The sequence below is a fragment of the Scylla paramamosain genome, chromosome 29 (genome assembly GCF_035594125.1).
Source record: "Scylla paramamosain isolate STU-SP2022 chromosome 29, ASM3559412v1, whole genome shotgun sequence".
Lineage (NCBI taxonomy): Eukaryota > Metazoa > Arthropoda > Malacostraca > Decapoda > Portunidae > Scylla > Scylla paramamosain.
In genome coordinates this window covers 8721880-8746342 of record NC_087179.1, presented here as the reverse complement: position 1 = coordinate 8746342, position 24463 = coordinate 8721880, and the positions used below count along the sequence as shown (strand labels likewise).

General features: G+C 39.0%; 1 protein-coding gene across 1 annotated transcript in view; it reads right to left on the bottom strand.

Moving 5' to 3' along the window:
* LOC135115229 (leucine-rich PPR motif-containing protein, mitochondrial-like) overlaps positions 1-24463 on the bottom strand; it is a 146683-nt gene that overhangs the window by 46483 nt on the left and 75737 nt on the right. The window contains exons 14-17 of the mRNA XM_064031769.1: positions 22417-22612; positions 18025-18241; positions 17283-17396; positions 7289-7406 (exon numbers count right to left, since the gene is read on the bottom strand). Of these exons, the coding sequence (XP_063887839.1) occupies positions 7289-7406; positions 17283-17396; positions 18025-18241; positions 22417-22612 (645 nt within the window). The remainder of the gene's footprint in view (positions 1-7288; positions 7407-17282; positions 17397-18024; positions 18242-22416; positions 22613-24463) is intronic.

Below are 24463 nucleotides of genomic sequence, written 5' to 3'. Positions count from 1 at the left end.
CATTGCCTCAAAAACCCAATTCCTCCATCTATCAACTTAACACAACCTTGCAGACAACTATCCCCTCTTCTTCAGTGACACTCAACTGTCCCCTCTCTTCTACAATGAACATCCTCAGTCTGTCTTTTTATTTATAATTTAAACTAAAAGCTTCACATCTCATTTCTAGCTAAAACAGCTTCTATGAAATTAGGTGTTCTGGGTCGTCTCCACCAGTTTTTCTCATTCCCCCCAGCTGCTAACTCTGTACAGGGGCCTTCTCCATCAATGTATGGAGTATGCTTCACATGTATGGCAGGTTCCACTCATACCACTCTTCTAGACAGGGTGGAATCAAAAGCTTTTAGTCTTATCAACTCCTCTCTCCTAACTGACTGTTTTCAGCCTCTTTCTCATCACTACAGTGTTGCATCTCTTGCTATCTTCTACCACTATTTTCATACTAACTGCTCTTCTGATCTTGCTAACTGCATGCCTCCCCTTTTCCCGCGGCCTCACTGCACACGACTTTCTTCTTTCTCTCACCCATATTCTGTCTACATCTCTAATGCAAGAGTTAACCAGTATTCTCAATCATTCATCCCTTTCTCTGGTAAACTCTTGAACACCCTGCCTGCTTCTGTATTTTCACCTTCCTATGACTAAAACTCTTTCAAGAGGGAGGTTTGAAGATGCTTATCCTGTATTTTTGACTAAAGCTTTCAACTCTGGGTACCAGCAGCTCAGTGGGCTTTTTTTTTTTTTGTTGCAATTCTTGTTGCCCTTGGCTGGTGCCCCTCCTACAGAGAGAGAAAAAAAAAAGAGATTGAAGGTTGAGTGGAAAAAAGGTACACACTGATTCCATGACCTTGTAACTCAAATTTATTAGTAATGGTGGTGGTTGTGGTAGAAAGCAGGATAGTGTTGCCAATATATGCCTAACTCACAATTTCTCTGTTCAGTTAAATCAATTCAAAACATCTAATGATCTCAAGCACATTGCAAGACACTGTGCTGTTCTGAACCAAACTGAATGTCAATGAAACAGGCCACCTCTGTGATCACATTGCTTTTTCCTCAACTCACTTGCTCTAACTTGTTAATGCAGGGGACAATACATATCATATTAGGGATAGGTAGAGTGTGAAATATTATCCCATAGCTTTCTTTTCTCTTTCTTTCCTTACAAAGTTGGAGCCAGGCTGAGCTCAGCTTGGTACCCCATAGTGTTTCATCCCTTTTTCCTCCTCCCTTAGCTACAGCATGGGAACCAAGCTGAGTTCAGCATTGTTATCGTAGTACTGAAACCAGCGCTGTCACCTCCCCCCAGAGGACTAATGACAGTGCAAGTGGCCTGCAAGACACAAGCAGCTCACAAGATGACACTCACTCAGCTGTCACCAACCCAGTGCAAGCTGTTTGGCCTCACAAGACAACCATTATTCAGCTGTTCAGACTAATGACAAAACACATGTATCTGAAACCATCCCCTTGTGTGTTGGCCCAACACACCACTCACTCTGTTGTTAAGGTTAAGAGTAAAGACTGCATGAATCATGCAATGCTACTCCTGGTGTCTCAGCTCTTCACATAGTTGTAGGTACAAGTATAATAGATTTGGAAACAGCTGAGACCCTCATTGCCTCTCTCATAAGCACTTGATAAATTTGAGAGCAGCTGAGACAGCTTCAGTGCCTCCCTTGCAGGCACAACTATAATTAATTTAGAAACAGCTGAGACACAGCATCAAAGCCTCCCTCGTAGGCACAACTTTAATAAATTTTGACAGCTGAGACTTGCTCTCAATAAATTAGTGGTTAAATGAACTAGAAGGACATGAGGGACATCCAGACCACTTTGTAACAGTGATTATCCTGAGTTTCTTGAGTGAGATATAGACCTTATGAACGGTGATATATGTAGCTCACCAACACTACAGTTGAAACCGAATATAAGGCAGAGTGCAGACAGACAGCAGGAGACAGCAGGGTAGTGTGCCAAAGTTTTGCACACTTAGATACCATGAAGACAGGTTGGTCATTGATTGCTTTCTACTTCATTATGGTTGTAAGTAATACTTAGAAATTTGCTAGTGCCTTAAATGTCTTGACTATAGTTATATCAAAGTGGACTGTGGTTTTTCATGAGTTTCATGCATTTATTCCATGCTTGATTAAGATGTGTGAATCAGTAATTTCTGTGGTCCTTCACATACGGTGACTTTGTGTTTTATAACTAGTTATACTATGTTATGATATTTTCTTTGATTTATTACACGTGGTGACAAAAATATTTTATGTTGTGTGTATTCACATGTGTTTTGTGATGGAAAGTGAGCATTATTGTATTACCAGATGGCTCAGGTTATGTGTGGCTTTATATGAATTCTCCATATTATAGAGGGTGTCCAAGTTATGAGGTAACGAGTTACAAATGTTCAGAGATATGAGCAGTCTACTCGCAAAATGAAATTGTGCTCTCAGTACTGTTTCCTTTGCTAACCAAAAGTTCAAATTTGGCGCTATGTGGCATAATTACCTAGTATGCTGCTTCACCACTACCTACACAGTGCAGTAACATAATGATGGACCATCCACTGCCCCAGGTCACAGGACCTGTAGCAGTTTATTTTGAGACGCTAGTTTAAAATTTATATTCATATTTAATTTAAAACTTATTGTGCTGCACTGCAGTGAGTCTGGGTTCAGATTCCATGGTGTACAGACCTCTGCCAGTTGGCCTCTGAGAGGCACAGAGATGGGAGGATAGTGCTACATGATGTAGAAAGCCTACTCCATTACATTAAGTCCACAAATAGGCAAACAAACCTGTCTTATGCTTTCAGCCAGCCATCTTAATAAATTATATGAATAAAGGCATGTATAACCCAAGGAAGAGAGAGGAAGAAAGGAAAAAATGAGCATGAGAGAGAGAGAGAGAGAGAGAGAGAGAGAGAGAGAGAGAGAGAGAGAGAGAGAGAGAGAGAGAGAGAGAGAGAGAGAGAGAGAGAGAGAGAGAGAGAGAGAGAGAGAGTCTCATAACTTGGGGCTACACCTGCTGGAGTTTGGCTACACCCACTCTTGAGTTCATGAATATGCAAACAAACCTGTCTTATGCTTTCCAACAGCCATTGTAATTGATTATACGAATAAAAGCGTGTATAACCTGAAAGAGAGAGAGAGAGAGAGAGAGAGAGAGAGAGAGAGAGAGAGAGAGAGAGAGAGAGAGAGAGAGAGAGAGAGAGAGAGAGAGAGAGAGAGAGAGAGAGAGAGAGAGGCATTTCATTTCAATCTGAGTCATATGCCTGGCATATTTGGGCCTTGCATTTGGTAGAAGCCTGAAGCCTGTCATTACACAGTAGTATCACATCACCCATAAGGCAAGGTAAGTGCTCTCTCTCTCTCTCTCTCTCTCTCTCTCTCTCTCTCTCTCTCTCTCTCATGGCATCAAGTATGAAGTAAGTGAGCATTACATTTTCATACCGAAAAATTACAATGAGTCATGAGCAAAACGATTTACAAGCAGCCTTCTGGAATATATCTTGCTTGTAACTCAAACACCGTCTATATTTGAAACAACGTGTAGTTAATTGTTTAGTGAAGGGTTTAATGACTTGCTTTTGATTTTATTTATTTGAGTTAATCTTAAAGACAAATATGTTATAATGTGGAGTTTTAGTTTTTTGCCTGCATATTTAGTTTGAATAATCATTTACTGGTTAATAAATATGTACAGAACTTTTAGAGTTGTTTATGGCATACCCCACTGAAACCCATGGAATAACCACTCGGTAATTTGACTTGATTAATGAGAGTGAAGTAGCAGCACTTGGTGAGTAGAAAGACTTGGCAGCTCTAACGTAACTCACAAATAATGAGAAGCTGGGTTACAACATTATTCTTACGACTCAATGTGGGAAAGAGCTGTTGTTGTCAATATATGTAAACTAATATAAGAAGGCTTAGGGTGACACATGTAGGTATATATCTTTTCTAACATAACATGTTTATTTCCACTATCACACATTATGTAATTCTCCAACACATGCAACAATAGTGCTTGGGAGAGTTCCTGTATTGGCTAGCTGGTCACCATATTAGCTGGCAGAAGTAGATGGACAGAGTGTTAGTAAGAGAGATAGGCAGACAGAGCTTGCAAATGGTGAAAGTCAGATGTGACATGTCTGTATATACTTGTACAGAAGGACCAATAGTGTAAAAAGCCACTCTGGAGTTTGACATAATTCTTGCAAACTTCCAAATCCATTGAGAAGAAAATGTGACCTGAGCAGAGTGTCACAAGTAGGTAAGAACTACAACCCACACACCTGACTATAACACCCACTATGAATTGCCCTGCAATTACTAGTGGAAGTACCTCTTGTTATGACCCAAATTCAGCCCCTCCCACAGCTGCCATTAACTCACACCATCTTCCCTAAGGTGTCTCCTACATAGCTTAGTGCAGGGCACAAATGAGCATATGCAGGGTCCTACTGGTCTCCTGCAATGATTAACAAAGATGAGATTGCCACTCCATTTTTACCTGAACACAGAGAAAGCAATGAACAAATGCTCAACAAACTCTGGGCCCACTGCACTTCGTTGAGAAAGACTCAAAATCACATGCTATGGGGGGACAACTACTCACACCTTTGAGGTTTATAATAATCTGTGAGCTACCTCCCATAATAAGATGGGGCCTCCCATGCCTACAGATTAGCATATCCTCCTGTTGGCAAGCAGTATATTTACAGTCTCCCAAAGGACGGAAAAGTACCACTGGTACACGGTAAAACCCAGGGAGAAAGGAGACAACCACTGCTCAACAGAGAATCTCTATATCCTCTGGCTTCAAAGCTCCCAGCAGAGTTCTGAACCTGAGTAGCATTTAATGGTGCAAAGCAATGATGACTCAAATATGAGACAACAGAGGGATCCCAAGGTCAGGAAACCACACTGGGCTCCTCAACAACATACAATTACAACAGACGTGTGGATGGGCAAGGGGACACTCGTTGTCACCACAAATCTAATCAGCAAAAGACATTCAATCAGTCCAATAACTCCTGCTTATCCTACTTAATTGGCAGGGGCTTACTTCCACTCGTTGTCACCACAAATCTAATCAGCAAAAGACATTCAATCAGTCCAATAACTCCTGCTTATCCTACTTAATTGGCAGGGGCTTACTTCCACTTCCATACACAATACTAGCTAATAAGAGCCTTCTAATATATATCCCCAAACCCCATGCCAACACTCTGTCCCTTGCAACAACCTAAGTATGTCTGTCCCACACGACAATAGAGGCCCAACCGCTGAACAAAGGGATGCCCCACATGGCCCAGGAAGGAACCTGTGCAGTGAAATCATGTGATGGGGGAGTGGGAGGAAAGGAGGGGAAACAGGGGGTGTGAGAGGCCTACCTCCCAACCCACTGGACGTTTCACTCAGACGCCCCTTTCCCTCCCCACAAAGCATTTAAATTTTGAAAATTATAGCAGCTTTATTTGGGGAGTTGGGTCAAAACAGATTACACAGTGGGATAGAACCTCTCTTCCTCTACATATCCCTACAGACTCAACTCTCATAAAGAAGGGGGATGAGGTAAATTAAATGGGGAAAATTAACTTTAGATTTACACAAAAGTTACATTAAATTACACCTCGCTTTTACACTCAAGAGACATGACCACATCTCGCACTCCCCCTTGTCTCTCTGTTGTGGTTCTTTATATTATTTCTCAGTTCATTATCTTCTCTCACACTAGTTTGCTGTGCATAACACTCTTAATAGACTGTTGTAATGAGTTACTTTGTTTTATCTTGAAATTAAAGTGTAATAATTTTATTAACTCTTGTGAGGTTTCTGATTTTTTTCAATATACTGTACAAAAATCTGCATGATACCACAACACTCCTACGCTGATGATACCACCCTGCACTTTTCCACGTCTTTTCATAGAAGTAAAACCCTTCAGGAGGTAAACATTTCGCGCAGGGAAGCCACAGAACGCCTGACTTCTGATCTTTCTAAAATTTCTGATTGGGGCAGAGCAAACTTGGTATTGTTGAATGCCTCAAAAACTCAATTCCTCCATCTATCAACTCGACACAACCTTCCAGACAACTATCCCCTCTTCTTCAATGACACTCAACTGTCCCCCTCTTCTACACTGAACATCCTCAGTCTGTCCTTTACTTATAATCTGAACTGGAAACTTCACATCTCATCTCTAGCTAAAACAGCTTCTATGAAGTTAGGTGTTCTGAGGCATCTCCGCCAGTTTTTCTCACCCTCCCAGCTGCTAACCCTGTACAAGGGCCTTATCTGTCCATGTATGGAGTATGCTTCACATGTCTGGGGGGGTTCCACTCATACTGCTCTTCTAGACAGGGTGGAATCAAAAGCTTTTCGTCTCATCAACTCCTCTCCTCTAACTGACTGTCTTCAGCCTCTCTCTCACCACCGCAATGTTGCACATCTAGCTGTCTTCTACCGCTATTTTCATGCTAACTGCTCTTCTGATCTTGCTAACTGCATGCTTCCCCTCCTTCCGCAGCCTCGCTGCACAAGACTTTCTTCTTTCTCTCACCCCTATTCTGTCCACCTCTCTAATGCAAGAGTTAACCAGTATTCTCAATCATTCATCCCTTTCTCTGGTAAACTCTGGAACTCCCTGCCTGCTTCTGTATTTCCACCTTCCTATGACTTGGATTCCTTCAAGAGGGAGGTTTCAAGACACTTATCCACCAATTTTTGACCACTGCTTTGACCCTTTTATGGGACTGGCATTTCAGTGGGCATTTTTTTATTAGATTTTTGTTGCCCTTGGCCAGTATCCTTCCTACATAAAAAAAAAAAAAAAAAAAAAAAAAAAAAAAAAAAAAAAAAAAAACACGGAGTGTCTTGTCCCAGGAATTCTGGATCAAAGGTTCTGGACCTGTATTACCATGTAAGACTCTAATCAAGACATCATATTCTAAATGATATATAAATACATAGGTATATCATTCAGCATTGGTAAGAAACTATTTTTATGCTTATATATATAGAGAAACAGAATTTGGTATTCAATTATTAATGCACTATTTCACATCAAAACTGACAAAAAAAAAATGCTGCAAATATCAAACTGTTCACAATGAACATGGACTTTCACTTTGCACATTCAAGTGTGGAAAAAAACAGGTGTAGAAACAATGTATGGAGACTTATCAAAGACAGTTCCCCCTGAAGGAGCTAGAGAGTGGATTTGTTAACACCTTTCACTGCTTGCACTGGTGCTAATCAGCCAGATCACTCACCTCAACCAGCTTCCGTGCCTGATGCACCTTGCCACACTCCACAAAGGCAAACACCATGTCATAAAGACTATTGAGCTCTCCATGCACTTGTATACTGAGATCCATGATCTTCTGAAGCCTGAAAATCAGAAAATAAGTATCACTGATGTTATTAGGCATTGGAAGAACATGGGTAAGCAATAAGATACTAAAAAAAAAAAAGCTACATCATATGCAATAATATGGAAGATAGAAACTTCCCTATCTGGGGCACAACAACTTTTTTCTTTTGTGTGTGATTGACAAAAAAAAAAAAAAAAAAAAAAAAAAATATATATATATATATATATATATATATATATATATATATATATATATATATATATATATATATATATATATATATATATATATATATATATATATATATATATATATATATATATATATCCACTGAGATGCCAGTCTCCAAGGAAGAAGAGCTAAAAGGATTTACCAGATCTAGAAGTGTCTTTTGAGACCTCCCTCTTGAAAGAATTCAAGCCATAGAAAGGGGAAAATACAGAAGTTTACAAGTGAAGGTGATGAAGGATTGTGAAAACTGGTTTACTCCTGCACTAGGGAGGTGGACAGGATATAGGTAAGAGAGAGTCTTGTGCAGTGAGGCTGTGGGAAGAAGGGAGGCATGCAATTAGCAAGATAAGAAGAGCAGGTAGCATGAAAATAATGGTAGAAGATAGCACTGGAGAGGATAGGGCAAGTTAGACTTAAAGGATTGCTAATGAATAGTAGGAATAGAGTGGGTAACAAGATATAATCTTGAGAAACACCACTGTTTATAAACTTAGGAGAACAGTGACCATCTACCACAGCAACAATAGAATGGTCAGAAAGGAAACTTGAGATGAAGTTAAGAAGAGAAGGACAGAAGCTATAGGAGGATATTATGGAAATTAAAGCTTTGTGCTGGGCTCTATCAAATGGTTTTTCATATGTCTAAGGACTTAAACATATCAAAAGGAAGGAAAGGAAAGAGGAGTTGGTTAGATTAAGGTGTGAAGAAATTGAACACCTTGAGAATAAAAATATCCAAATTATGTATGAAGAGTGAAAGAAGTCACAAATGAAAAAGGGGCCAGCAAAAGGATCACTGATACAAGACAAATATAGAAACATCATAACAGACATAACATGTTCTAAAAAGATGGGAACAATATATATATAACAACTTTTATAATGAAAGCAGGAATATACATGAGATAGAAGGTGACCTACATGGACCAGCTATCATGAAAGATGAGGTCAAAGCAGCAATAGAGAATGAGCATGAAAACAACTTTGCAGTAGAGACAATAAAGAGGATAGCTAACCAGAGGCAGTAGAGTCAGGAGGAGGCAGTAGACACCTGCCGAAACAATAATTACTCCCAGTGAGGTCTAAAGCACTGTTCAGGGGGTGCTGTGAACTTATCATTAAATCCAGCTGTGACCTCACTGAACGTTTCCCTTTGTGTCTCACAACACAAGGGGGCAGTCACAGCCTGCCCTCTAAAGACAACTCTCTTCCTCTACACAAAACTACAAGCACCTAATAACACACACACACCTTTCACTCAAAAATTATAAAATCATTATGGTGACTCCTACACCAGCCTCGGAGTCCCCATCTGGGGAGGGGACCATAAATGTCCCCTGGTCGGACTGCCTTTCTATCGACGACCCTAAAAGTCTTGACACCCCCCTCAACTTTTTCTTAATTAACTTCTGCAACATTCGTGGTCTAAGATCTAATTTTCAATCTGTAGAACACCACCTCTCCTCTTCTAAACCTCATCTTCTTTTCCTCACTGAAACTCAGGTGTCTGAGGCAACTGACAGTAGCCCCTTTTCTGTTTCCTCCTACTTTCTCTATCCTCATTTTCGATCCAAAGCCGGATGCTGCGTTTATGTGCGCAATGACTTAACCTGCTCTCGTGCCCACGCTCTTGAATCTTACGAGTTTTCCACCATCAGGCTACGACTACAGAGTCACTCTCATACTAAATTTATCTGTGCTGTATACCTCTCACCTAACTCCTCTGACTATAAGAAATTCTTTGACTACTTAACTTCCAAAGTGGAGCACATTCTGACCCTCTTCCCTTTTGCAGAGATCTCCATTCTTGGAGACTTCAATGTTCACCACCAGCTTTGGCTTTCCTCTCCCTTCACTGACCATCCTGGTGAACTAACCTACAACTTTGCTATCCTCCATGACCTAGAGCAATTGGTGCAACACCCTACTCGTATTCCTGACTGTCTTGGAGATACGCCCAACATTCTTGACCTTTTCCTGACTTCTAATCCTTTTGCTTATGCTGTCACCCTTTCTTCTCCGTTGGGCTCCTCCGATCACAATCTCATATCTTTATCTTGTCCTATCGCTCCAATTCCTCCTCAGGATCCCCCTAAGCGAAGGCCTCTGGCATTTTGCCTCTGCTAGTTGGGGGGACCTGAGGAGGCATTTTGCTGATTTTCCTTTGGAATGACTACTGCTTCCGTGTCAGAGACACGTGTGTGCTGAGCGCATAACAGAGGTGATAGTGTCTGGTATGGAGGCGTACATTCCTCACTCTTTTTCTCGTCCTAAACCTTCTAAACCTTGGTTTAACACAGCTTGTTCTCGTGCTATACATGATAGAAAGGTGGCCCACAAAAGGTACTTAAGGCTTCCATCACCAGAATCTCATGCACTTAATATTTCTGCCCAGAACCATGCCAAGTCTGTTCTCCAACTAGCCAAAAACTCCTTCATAACAGAAAATGTAAAAACCTTTCAAGATCTAACTCCCCTCATGACTTCTGGCATCTAGCCAAAAATATCTCCAATAACTTTGCTTCTTCTTTCCCTCCTCTATTTCAACCAGATGGCACCACTGCTATCACATCTATTTCTACAGCTGAACTCTTTGCTCAAACCTTTGCTAAAAACTCTACCTTGGATGATTCTGGGCTTGTTCCTCCCTCTCCTCCACCCTCTGACTACTTCATGCCACCTATTAAAATTCTTCGCAATGATGTTTTCCATGCCCTTGCTGGCCTAAACCCTTGGAAGGCTTATGGACCTGATGGGGTCCCTCCTATTGTTCTCCAATACTGTGCCTATGTGCTTGTACCTTGCCTAGTCAAACTTTTTCAGCTCTGTCTGTCAACATCTACCTTTCCTTCTTGCTGGAAGTTTGCCTACATTCAACCTGTTCCTAAAAAGGGTGACCGTTCTAATCCCTCAAACTACCATCCTATTGCTTTAATTTCCTGCCTATCTAAAGTTTTTGAATCTATCCTCAACAGGAAGATTCTTAAACATCTATCACTCCACAACCTTCTATCTGATCGCCAGTATGGGTTCCATCAAGGCTGCTCTACTGGTGATCTGGCAGGGAAGCCACAGAACACTTGACTTCTGATCTTTCTAAAATTTCTGATTGGGGCAGAGCAAACTTGGTATTGTTCAATGCTTCAAAAACTCAATTCCTCCATCTATCAACTTGACACAACCTTCCAGGCAATTATCCCCTCTTCTTCAATGACACTCAACTGTCCGCCTCTTCTACACTGAACATCCTCGGTCTGTCCTTTACTTATAATCTGAACTGGAAACTTCACATCTCATCTCTAGCTAAAACAGCTTCTATGAAGTTAGGCGATCTGAGATGTCTCCACCAGTTTTTCTCACCCCGCCCCCCTCCAGCTGCTAACTCTGTGCAAGGGCCTTATCCATCCATGTATGGAGTATGCTTCACATGTCTGGGAGGGGTTCCACTCACACTGCTCTTCTAGATAGGGTGGAATCAAAAGCTTTTCGTCTCATCAACTCCTCTCCTGTAACTGACTGTCTTCAGCCTCTCTCTCACTGCTGCAATGTTGCATCTCCAGCTGTCTTCTACTGCTATTTTCATGCTAACTGCTCTTCTGATCTTGCTAACTGCATGCCTCCCCTCCTCCCGTGGCCTCGCTGCACAAGACTTCTTTCTCTCACCTCTATTCTGTTCACCTTTCTAATGCAAGAGTTAACCAGTATTCTCAATCATTTATCCCTTTCTCTGGTAAACTCTGGAACTCCCTGCCTGCTTCTGTATTTCTACCTTCCTATGACTTGAATCCCTTCAAGAGGTATGTTTCAAGACACTTACTCATCAATTTTTGACTACTGCTTTGACCCTTTTATGGGACTGGCATTTCAGTGGGCATATTTTTTTATTAGATTTTTGCTGCCCTTGGCCAGTGTCCTTCCTGCATATAAAAAAAAAAAAAAAAAAAGTCATTGCAAGGAAAGTCAGCATAATACCCTCTTAGGTCTCCCAACTAGCAGAGGCAAAATGCCAGAGGCACCTCCAATTTAGGGGATCCAGAGGAGGGACTGGAGCAATAGGACAAGATACAGATATGAGGTTGTGATTGGAGGACCCCAACGAGGGTGACAACATAAGCAGAAGGATCAGAGGTTAGGAAAAGGTAAAGAATGTTGGGCGTATCTCCAAGATAGTCAGGAATACGAGTAGGGTGTTGCACCAGTTGTTCTAGGTCATGGAGGATAGCAAAGTTAAAGGTTAGTTCACCAGGATGGTCAGTGAAGGGAGAGGAAAGCCAAAGCTGGTGGTGAACATCGAAGTCTCCAGGAATGGAGATCTCCACAAAAGGGAATAGTCAGAATGTGCTCCACTTTTGAAGTTAAGTAGTCAAAGAATTTCTTATAGTCAGAGGAGTTAGAAGAGAGGTATACAGAAAAGATAAATTTAGTTTGAGAGTGACTCTGTAGTCATCGCCGGATGGCGGAAAATTCACAAGATTCAAGAGTGTGGGCATGAGAGCATGTTAAGTTGTTGCACACACAGATGCAACTTCCAGCTCCGGATTGAAAATGAGAATAGAGAAAGTAGGAGAGAACAGAAAACGAGCTTCTGTCAGATGCCTCAGACACCTGTGTTTCAGTGAGGAAAAGAAGATGAGGTTTAGAAGAGGAGAGATGGTGTTCTACAGATTGAAAATTAGATCTTAGACCATGAATGTTGCAGAAGTTAAAGAAGAAAAGTTGAAAGGGGTGTCAAGACACTTAGGGTTGATACCAGAAGAGTAGTTTGACTTGGCAACATTTCCAGTCCCCTCCCCAGATGGGGACTCTGAGGCTGGTGTAGGAGTTGCCATAATTTTTAATTTTGTGTGAAGGGTGTGTGTGTAATTAGATTCATGTAGTTTTGTATGAAGGAAGAGAGTTGTCTTTAGAGGACAGGCTGTGACTCCTCTCTTGTGTTGTGAGACACAAAGGGAAACATTCAGTGAGGTTTAATGATATATTCACAGCACCCCCTGATCCAGTGCTTAAGTCCTCACTGGGAATAATTAATTACATCTGCCTTCCCGCAGCACACCCAAGAAACCAAGGCACTAGGAGTAATTGACTGTTGCTTTTACAAGGAAATACAGTGCTATACCCTTGGAAAACATATGTAGCATCCTCTGGTCTGATGAAGCAACCTTCATGGTTACTGGTACTTGTGATGGCTGTGTAAGAAGGCCTGTGAATTCAGACCAGAGCCTCCTGCCATACCAGTTGATGTGTTAGGGAATTGTTTAATGACTGTGTAATAAATTACATCAGAGATTGGCCAGCAAACGGTCCTGACCTTAACCTGACAGGAAATATATGGAGTGTCACGAAAAAAGAACTTCGAGAGAGAGGCACAAGTTCCCACTCTAAGCTGCAGGAATCCCTGACCAGCGTCTGGAATAATATCTATGTTACTCTGTTGCATAAACGTGTGGACTTTTTTTCTCACATGCTGCAAGAGGACATCTGCAGAAAAGGATACATTACCAGATACTAGGAGTAGATAAGTGTTAACATAAAACAAAAACATTTTCTATCACTTTTGAGTAGTGTTCATACACATTTCTGCCGTGTAGTCATAAACACGTTACATCCAAAGTAACTCAACTAAGTTTTTTGCAGAAGCTGATTGTCTCAAGATCTCTTTATTTTCTACAGCTAGGCAGTAACGGATAAAATTAAAGATATGAAAGGGATGAAAATGAGAATTAATAAAAATAACATCCATTATGTAGATGACATTGTACTGCTAACAACTTCAAAAGGAGAACTTCAGCAGCCACTGAGAAAACTAAATGAATCTTGTAGAAGGAAGGGTCTCAAGGTAAATGCTGCAAAAAAGAGGTAATAGTAACAACAAGGAAGAATGTACATAAGTAGATATGTTTCTAGGAGACAAATGACTAAAACAAGTAAAAACTTTCAAATATCTTGGAACAATTACAGCAGATAATGGAGGCTCAGATCAAAAAAATAAAAACTTGAAAAGTGATTGCAAAGTCAACTTTAGAAAAAGTCAAGTAAATCCTAACATACATATGGACTGGAATTTACAATGCAGGTTTTTGAAGTGTTTTGTGTGGTCAACTCTAATGTGTGGACAATAAGCAATGTGATGGAAAAAAGAGAATAAAGGATTTAGAAATATGGTTTTTATGAAGATTGTAAAGAATAAAGCACGTAACTAACAACAAAGGACTAAGACTACAGATGCATGGAACACTCCTCAGAATCATTAGAGCAAGGTAGTTATAATTTTTAGATCATGTAATAAGAGGAGGGGGGCTGGAGAAAACCTGCTAACAAGGAATGATACAAGGGAAAAGAGATAGAGGGACACAATAAGTGAAATACCTGGACTGCTTGGTATAAGATACTGGAGACAACAGGCGAGCACAAGATTTATTAAGAGAGGCGGAAGGTCGGAAGAGATGGCATTTCATGGTCGCCGACGTCAAAGAACTGGCACCTCGGTAAGGTAAGGCAACAGCAAAAGTTTCACCAAAATCCCTAAAAGAGGATGACCATGATTCAGTAGGGAAAGCCAGAAGATTACCAGTAGAGTGGCCACAAAAGAGCCCATATTGGTAATCAGATTTAAAGTTTTAAAGTGACATGTTTAAAAATCTTCTTGAGGATAGATTAAAAACTTTAAGAGAACCAGGAAATTAAAGCAATAGGATGATAGTTTGAAGGATTAGAGTGGTCACCCTTTTTTAGGAACAGGTTGAATGTAGGCAAACTTCCGGCAAGAAGGTAGTAGATGGTAGACAGAGTTGGAAGAGTTTGACTAGGCAAGGTGCAAGCATGGAGGTACAGTCTTGTAGAACAATAGGAGGGACCCCATCAAGTCCATTAGCCTTCCAAGGGAAGCCAGAGAAGCCAAGAAGCAAAACAGGGAAAGCTACGTAAAGACCATTCTGAGAAATATTCTTGGAGATGTAAGAAAATATGGAAAAGAATGTAAGGATTATAAGAGGAAGATGAAAAGAGTTAAGTATAAGGAAGATGAAAAGACTGCAAGTGTTAAAAATGAGTTTTAAAAGGATACAGAAAAAGAGAGAAAAAAAAAGAGGAGGGGACTGCAAGTTGAATATCAGTGAAGGAAGTGAAGGTCGTTTAAACTGTATATTTCGACGTATAAGATCATTCTAAATCCTTGAATCATCCTAAAAAAGAAAAAAAAGTCATCCTATATGCCAGATACAAAAACAATGACTTTTAAATTTTATGCAAAATATCACTGTAAATAAACAACAATCTTATATTATGACTTTTGGGGAAGTTGGACAAAGTAAAATAGGAATCTGTTTTGAGAAAATGCGCTGAAACGTATTCCCATTGAAAAGTGTGTAAACAAAATTTAATGTAGTACAACTACAAACCTCTGCTGGCACTGTATACAAATGGATAAAGCAGGAGTCTGTGAGAATATTTCTCAGTTTTTCCCACAGCTGAAGGAGGAGCTATATAAAGGTCTTCAAGGCATGGAACCCCAAACCAAGCAGTAAAGGAAAACAAACTGGGTGTAAGTTGAATCCCTCCAGCTTGCAATGTTGTATAGGGGTGAAATCCATGTATTGAGAAAAAAATTCAAGATTCTATATGTCATGTTTCAAAAGAAACATGACATATAGAAGATTATGGCTGACAGCCCAACACAAATAGGTGTCACAAGGCAAGGGTTTATTTATGTTTAGGAAAACTAATCGTACCGCATATAACTGTATAGCATCTTTGTCCATCCATCTTTTCATGAAAATGTACAAAAACACCTGGTGGGAATTTTATTTTAGGTCTAGTTTTGCACTTGAAGATGATGGTACCTTATTACTGGTAACATATTCCAGGTATTTTATTCACTGTACTAATATATCACAACAAGTATATCACTGTCTCAGTTGTCTGGTGCTCACTGACCCAAACTTCACCACAGACGGTTTGGTAGTTTGGGTGTCGTTTTATACCATCAATATCACCTAAAACCATTAAATTCTGACTGAAATTTGGGGGTCATCTTATATGAATATCTTACCTGGCAAAATATACGGTAAGTATGCAAAAGTAAGTACCAGAATAATTAATTAAATAATTGACAATTTTGGCTGTTAAGCACAATGTAATATTAAGAGGTGAACACAGCTTGGTGACATTGGAGAGAAAATGTGTGAAAATGGTTGTAAATGTTTGTTGAATTCATAGATAAAGCAGTCCTGGTTGCAAAAGTTTATACACATACATTTGTGTGTACAAGAAAGCAGAGGTTCAATGTAACTGAAAGTAAAATGATGTTCGATAGAAGAAAATGAAAAGTTGTTGATTTTGACTGTCCATATAGAATAAAAGTGGATGTCAAAAAGAAAATGTAAAAATCAGGCTTCTGGACCCTAACAAGGTCTTAGCCTCATCAGACCTGCATTAAATGTGGTGAACCTCAAAATAAAGAACAATAAGTGTAATGGTAGTGACTTGTGTCATAGTGTTGTTGTTGTATACACCACTACTTCCTGCCTTCACAACTATAAAGCAACAGTTGACTCACTGCTCTATCAACACTATGTAATCTACACATGCCTTCAGTATGTGCTGCCATTCACAATGATACAACTTTTACACTTAAATGCCCTGGATATAAAACTATTTTGTGTGATCACTCAAGTTCACTCAAGCCTTTCAGATCTTGAGCTTGAAGGCAATGACTTTTATGTTTTTATATGTCAGAGAAATTGGTCAAGGGCAAAAAAAACTGATTAAAGAGTCTCTCAAATGTTCTTCCCCTCCCAAAAAATTGTAATAGACTAAGAGAGAAGCCAGTTTCACAGAATCTGCTGAAGAGTTTGAGGTTATGAAAAGCTCAAGAATGTTGAAAACATCTCTCAAGCAGTCAAGAGTATGAGTAGGCTGCTGCACTATGCAGTTGCTCTAGGTCATGTAAAATAACAGAATTGAAGGCTTGTTCATCAGGTGGATCAATGAAGGATGATGATAGCCAAAGCTGGTGGTGAACATTGAAAATACCAAGTTTAGAGATTTCAGCAAGAAGGAAATGGGTGAGAATGTGCCTTTGGAGGTCAAACAGTAAAGAATTTATCACAGGATTTCGGTGAGAGCATAGCACAGATGGATCTAGTGGGAAAGTGACTGTGATTTCATAGGTGGATATCAGAATATTCCAAAGACTCAAAAGTCTGGACATTAGAGCAAGTTATATCAATGCAGACATGGATACAAGTGCCTGTCTCAGATTAAAATTGAGGTTTGAAAAAATAATAGGGAAACAGAAAAGGCCTGCTGTCAGTGGCCTCAGACACCTGAGTTTCAGTGAGGAATATAAGTAGAAGATGAGGTATGGAGGAGTTGAAGAGATGTTCCACTAATAAGGAATCAGATCTGAGACCACAAATGTTGCAAAAGTTATTATCAAGGTAGAGGATATATGAAGACACCTTGAATCAGAATCCCCTGGCCAGGAGATATTTCTCAGACAGGGACTTTGAAGCTGGTTTTGTGCTACTAGTATGAGAATAGTTTTGGTAATAAGAGAGTGTAGATGAAGAAGAATATAAAAATGAGAAAGTTGTACACAAACAAACTATTGGTATCTTGCAGTAGAGCACAGCTTTGAGCAAGATCAAAGACAGGAACTCACCTTTCCCCGTCCTCCAGGTTGATGCAGCGTGTGGTAAGCTCCTGCTTCAAGGGAGTGAGGCGATGTGTCTGGCAGATGGACTCAAACTCCCCCAGGGCAGACTCAAGGTCATCACTGCAATGGGAGTAAAATGAGTTGCAGATGTATATAAAGAAGAAACAAATGCTATGATGGAACTTTATTTGTGACTTTGCATCATGGTACAACAGTGCAAATGACATCATAAAACACAAATAATGAATTTTATACTAGAGGGAGAGAGAGAGAGAGAGAGAGAGAGAGAGAGAGAGAGAGAGAGAGAGAGAGAGAGAGAGAGAGAGAGAGAGAGAGAGAGAGAGAGAGAGAGAGAGAGAGAGAGAGAGAGAGAGGACAATAAATCATATTTGTGTGAGTTTGTGTGTGTGGGAACTGTATCAATTAAATTATCCAGGTCACATCAAACATGAATGAAAATTATTGTGAAAGAAAATCAGTTGGTTACAAAAAATTATCCCATATATTTGGCAATTACATACTTTCTTCTTGATTATATCCCAAGCTCCTATCAAAGTCCCTCTTCAAGCCATTCACCTCTATTATCAGAGCATCACTCTTGCTTCTCCCCATTTCTATTTTAAAACCTCTTTTAAAAAAAGATACTTCACTGACAGCTTTCACTTACTATCTTCTGCTTAAAACTAATTTCTCAACAATACAATACCCTTTACTTTGCATTAAAAGGTAAATATATACAGGTACAAACTTTGTGAGGTGAGCCTTGACGAAAGGATTGAAGAGAAGCGTTGAGGGTGTCACCACTTTGTGGGCAAGGAGGAGGTCCAGCACTTGGCGAGCAGACTGCAAGGCAGAGTGTTCAGTCATGTACTCCAACAAACGTCTTGCCTGGTTAGCCAACACAGTGTCATCTTCCCCACTACTGCTTTCTTGCTCCACATGATGTTGCACCAGCTTTACCACATCTGTGTGTGTAAGAGTTTATAATCATACTTGGTATATAGATATATGCTCATAATTAAAAAGAATTGTCAGCCTGAAGACCTGCACCTCATGAATCAGTTTATTGAGAAAGATAAAAGTGTAGATCTCTTTCAAAAAGCTAGAAAACCACATCTCAGAATCATTACACAAAATTTTCCAACTTCATTCCTTGATGAATTGGGATGATTTAGTTAAGGCCTTAGCTCAGTGCCCATTAGAAATAAATGATGTTGAGGTGCACTCCCTTACCCAAGCTAGCTCCACTACACAAGCCCGCATTAATAATACAGAGTGAAGTGCTGTGTTAGTGAGAAAGATGACACACATAATGATGTTGATGAGAGAAGCACTAGTGAGGACTAAATGACTGATTTATATTAAGGCACCACAATATTGTGGTCATATGGCACTGCTGAAAATGTTCAAAGGAACTAAAATAGTAGGCTACATATTGACAATAAAAGTGTGATAAGATAAAAACAGTAAAAATCACTAAATAGAAATGGGACTGACTGATTAATTTATTTAAAAGTTCAAGGCACCACAACAGTGCACAATAGTGGGGAAGAACATTAATAAAACACTAATGGCAAGTAGGTGTAACATCTGTTGTGGACCATGCACATGACCTGCCTAAACTGAGTGTACTAAGGGCAAAGATTAATGCAAAGTTAATAGAACAGTATCATGTTGTTGTCTCCTGTACTGAGAGGTCTTGTAATTAATCTGTTATAAGTGTCATAAATGAAGGACCATACTGTAATTTGAAGGTGTCCTTAAAAGATCCTGTTTTTTTTTAGTTTGTACTCTCTCAATAGCATGTAGTAATAAAATTTGAAAAGTTAATACACTGGATGTCCCCTAAGAAAGTGTGTCCCTTGTGTTTTACACTGAACTGACTTTCCTGGAGGTTTAATTTTGTGCAGAGTATATGTACAAATTATATAATTTCAATGTTTAAGAAAAGTAGTATAAGTTTGTAATTATCACGTCAAATGGCAACAAGTTATTGAGTTTAGGGTGCTTAATGTTCAAATGTTATGAGCAGTGTGGTATAAAGTTCATGACTACTTGCATATCAAAGAATTAATTTAATTACCTGTGTATTAATGAGCTGACTTTGTACATTAATGAATTCGGAAATATTATTTCCAACAAAAACGTTATTATTTAGTGATAGGTAAATATGAATGATTTCAATTTACATTAAAAAAACATTTTATATCATAGGCTTATAACACAATGAACCAAGTGTCCAAAATTATTTGACTACTTATACTCTCATGATTTGATCATCGATGTTTTAAAAAGTTTCTCTACTTTTATCAATAATATGATTACTTATATGCTAAAGATTGATAACTTGCATATCAATACTTTAGATGAAGTTTCTCGACACTACTACATTTAAATGTAATGATGACTCATGTACTTACAAATTTTTTAGTGTTGGGTGTGCTGTAAGTATTGCGGTCATTTTAGGAAAAATATCTGATTGCTTGCTTGTTTTACTGACTGTTGAGGTATCATAATAAATGAGTGATCTTTAACATTCTATTATTGGTGATTACTGATTATTTGGTATTTTATATTTACTCTATGCACAGTAGTTGGAATAATTTATTTGTTAATAAATAATTTTATTGGTAAGTACTAGCTACATTTCTAAATATCCTAACATAATCCCTGTCCTTCTTCTCTTGACTTGATGAAGTGTAAAATAAAGTGTAATACTAATGAAATAAGCAACTAAGTATAACCCTTGGTGATATTAAGTTAGTACAGCATATTTTATAAATTTTCTGTAATTCTAAAGGTGGTATCACACAGGACAAACTTCTCCCAACATGTAGGCCATTTTTGTAGGTAGATAAGCAAAATGAGCAAGAAGCAACATCTTTTTGCTCACTTTCTGTTGTTGAGAATGAAAAGCATTTTTTCTTTTTTTTTATGAAGGAGAGACACTGGCCAAGGACAACAAAAATCCAATAAAAAAAAGCCCACTGAGATGCCAGTTTCAGAAAAGAGTCCAAAGCAGTAGTCAAAAATTGAAGGATAAGTGTCTTGAAACCTCCCTCTTGAAGGAATTCAAGTCATAGGAAGGTGGAAATACAGAAGCAGGCAGGAAGTTCCAGAGTTTACCAGAGAAAGGGATGAATGATTGAGAATACTGGTTAACTCTTGCATTACAGAAGTGGACAGAATAGGGGTGAGAGAAAGAAGAAAGTCTTGTGCAGCGAGGCCGTGGGAGGAGGGCAGGCATGCAGTTAGCAAGATCAGAAGAGCAATTAGCATGAAAATAGTGGTAGAAAACAGCTAGAGATGCAACATTGCGGCGATGAGAGAGAGGCTGTAGACAGTCAGTTAGAAGAGAGTAATTGATGAAACAAAAAGCTTTTGATTTAATCCTGTCTAGAAGAGCAGTACGAGTGGAACTCCCAGATATATGAAGCATAGTCCATACATAGACAGATAAGGCCCTTGTACAGTTAGCACCTGAGGGGGGGGATGAAAAACTGGCGGAGATGTCTCAGAACGACTAACTTCATGGAAGCTGTTTTAGCTAGAGATGAGATGTGAAGTTTCCAGTTCAGATTATAGGTAAAGGACAAACTGAGGATGCTCAGTGTAGAAGAGGGGGGTAGCTAAGTGTCACTGAAGAAGAGGGGATAGTTGTCTGGAAGGTTGTGTCGAGTTGATAGATGGAGGAATTGAGTTTTTGAGGCAATGAACAATACCAAGTTTGCTCTGTCCCAATCAGAAATTTTTGAAAGATCAGAAGTCAGGCATTCTGTGGCTTCCCTGCGTGAAATGTTTACTTCCTGAAGGGTTGGAGGTCTATGAAAAGACGTGGAAAAGTACAGGGTGGTATCATCAGCATAGGAGTGGGTAGGACAAGAAATTGGGTTTAGGTCATAGATGAATAATAAGAAGAGAGTGGGTAACAGGACAGAATCCTGAGGAACACTACTGTTAATAGATTTAGGAGAAGAACAATGACCGTCTACCACAGCAGCAATAGAACGGTCAGGAAGGAAACCTGAGAGGAAGCTACAGAGAGAAGTCGTAGGAGGGTAGCTTGGAAATCAAAGCTTTGTGCCAGACTCTATCAAAGGCTTTTGATATGTCCAAGACAACAGCAAGATTCACCAAAATCTCTAAAAGAGGATGACCAAAACTCAGTAAGGAAAGCCAGAAGATCACCAGTAGAGCAGCCTTGACAGAACCCATACCGGCGATCAGATAGAAGGTTGTGAAGTGATAGATGTTTAAGAATCTTCCTGTTGAGGATAGATTAAAAACTTTAGATAGGCAGGAAATTAAAGCAATAGGACAGTAGTCTGAGGGATTAGAATGGTCACCCTTTTTAGGAACAGGCTGAATGTAGGCAAACTTCCAGCTTCTACCCGACTGTGTCAAAAGATCTTACCAGAGATAACTAACTTCCTAAAACGAATACTAGATTGCACTAATACAACTGTGTCTGTCACTTGTCTGGAATGGAGAGGGCTACTGAATGACAGACCACTAAGGCAGGCCACATTTACAAGTTCCCAGCAGCCTCTGTACAAAACTAAGTGACTGAACACAATTTCAATGGGATTGTGAGGTGTCTTTAAGGAAGAAAACACATTTTAAACTAATTCTTGTCTGTCCCATTACACCTTGACTGTCACCATAGGATTGTAGTAAGTTTTAAGCTACCACCAAATAGTAAACACTATAAGTAAGGCACCAATTCAAACACAGATCCTATGGTGGGTGTGTGATTTCATTCACCAGTGTAGTCAAGTGAAGTCAAGTCTTAGTGTGAACAATATATTGCCATATTTTGTATAAGTTTGTATAATTCTCTCTCTCTCTCTCTCTCTCTCTCTCTCTCTCTCTCTCTCTCCTGTCTTCCTCCCCCTTCCCTCCTCTCCTCCCCATTCCTTCCCTCTCCCTCTCCCTTCCCTGCCATCCTTCCCCTTCCCTCCCTCTTTTCAACCATTCCACCAACTCTCCCTCCTTCCATCTCTCTCTCTCTCTCTCTCTCTCTCTCTCTCTCTCTCTCTCTCTCTCTCTCTCTCTCTCTCTCTCTCTCTCTCTCTCTCTCTCTCACTCTCTCTCTCTCTCTCTCTCACTCTCTCTTTTCTCCCCCTCCCCTCTACCTCACCTTGAGCCCTCCCCTGCTGTGCCATGAGGAGTGCAAGCCGCAGGTACTTGTAATGGTTGAGCTTGACGTCTGGCTCTCGTGCCATCAGCTCCTCCAGGTTTGTCAAGGCTTTCTCCAGCTCACCTGCTCCTACATACATGTCTACCAGAAGTACATATACGCCTGTGCCCAGAGGGATATTCTCAGCTTCCATTTTCTGTATCAAGAGAGGAAGAGGATGAGTTATAACAGTAAATTACAGTAGTAGGTATACATTATAAAGTGTTCTCTCTCTCTCTCTCTCTCTCTCTCTCTCTCTCTCTCTCTCTCTCTCTCTCTCTCTCTCTCTCTCTCTCTCTCTCTCTCTCTCTCTCTCTCTCTCTCTCTCTCTCTCTCTCTCTCTCTCCTCTCTCTCTCTCTCTCTCTCTCTCTCTCTCTCTCTCTCTCTCTATATATATATATATATATATATATATATATATATATATATATATATATATATATATATATATATATATAATATAGTGAAAGGATTTGTCTTTAATTAATCTAAATTTAGATGTATCACTTAAAATGTGTTCAACTTTACTGATATAATGTTTTTTTATTCATAACCACTGTGCCACAACCTTTGTTTGGCCTAGTGATAATAAATGAGTCATCTAATTTTAATTTAATGAGAGTCATAGAGAGCTCGTGATAATTTCAAGAAGGAACATATTGTTGAAGTCTTGAAAAGATGAGTAAGGTATAGAGGAGATGTCCTTAATCAAGCTTCCCCATTCTTTGGGTTTGTAAAGCAAGTATTTATGAGCATTGACTAAATGTTGGAAGGCAAAAAAAAAAAATGGTTCACAAAATTAATTTTACATTTAGGGATAGAGTATGAGAGTCCCAGCAAAAGTACATAAATTTCTGAGGTAGTAAGTGTTCTGTCTACGAGTTTGATAACTGTTTTATTTTTGTTGACAGCATTGTTGATCGAGATACCCAGAGCTTCTAATTTCTTCTTGTGACTGATTTTATCATGTCTTAATTTTGAGTCATTATCATGTTCTAGTCAGGAATAAAGGCAACTGAAATCTAGATATGAAACTGTGTTTTTAAAATTAAGGTAAGTTTGGTCAAACTACTGAACTTGACCAAGCTTACCTTAATTTTTCCACAATAACAGCTTCCCATCAAGCATCATAATCATTACTATCTACTATTTTTTAGAAAGCAAATTTAGTCAGCCTCCCTCTAATGACACATAGATGAAATGCAAGAAATACATAAAATTATCTTACTATGGCCATCTTGGCTATACTATTAGAAAGAGACTCACTACCATACTTAAAACACAATATCCTGATGCCAAGTTCATATTCATTTTTACCAAAATGCTTACTATTAGCTCTTTTTTTTTAATTCAAAGACAGTATTCCTATTAGACTTACTTCTAACATTATTTATGAATTTATTTGTTCAAGTTGCAAGACTCAATGTATTGGAGAAACCAAGAGCAATCTATCACATAGAATCAGTGAACATAAAGGTAATTCAATACATACACACAAAGAGTTAGCTCACCCCCCCTTTTTCAGCAATAAGAACGCATTCACACATATATGGTCATCTGTTTTCGAAGAAGGATTTTAGTACATTACATAAAGCTGATACACATACAGACACTAAAATATTGGAAACTATTTATATTACCTGAAACCTGAATTAAATAACCAACTGTCTTCATCACAATTATATCTCATAAACTCTTCTCGAAGCTCTGGGGTTCCGGGTTTGTAACTAATCTAGTTCTCACACCACCATCCTTTGTCAGTCCTCAACACACCATGTGCGAGAACAAACAAGGTTTGTCCATAGCTTCATACCTTTATTTTGCTTGATATATATATATATATATATATATATATATATATATATATATATATATATATATATATATATATATATATATATATATATATATATATATATATATATATTATATATATATATATATATATATATATATATATATATATATATATATATATATATATATATATATATATATATATATATA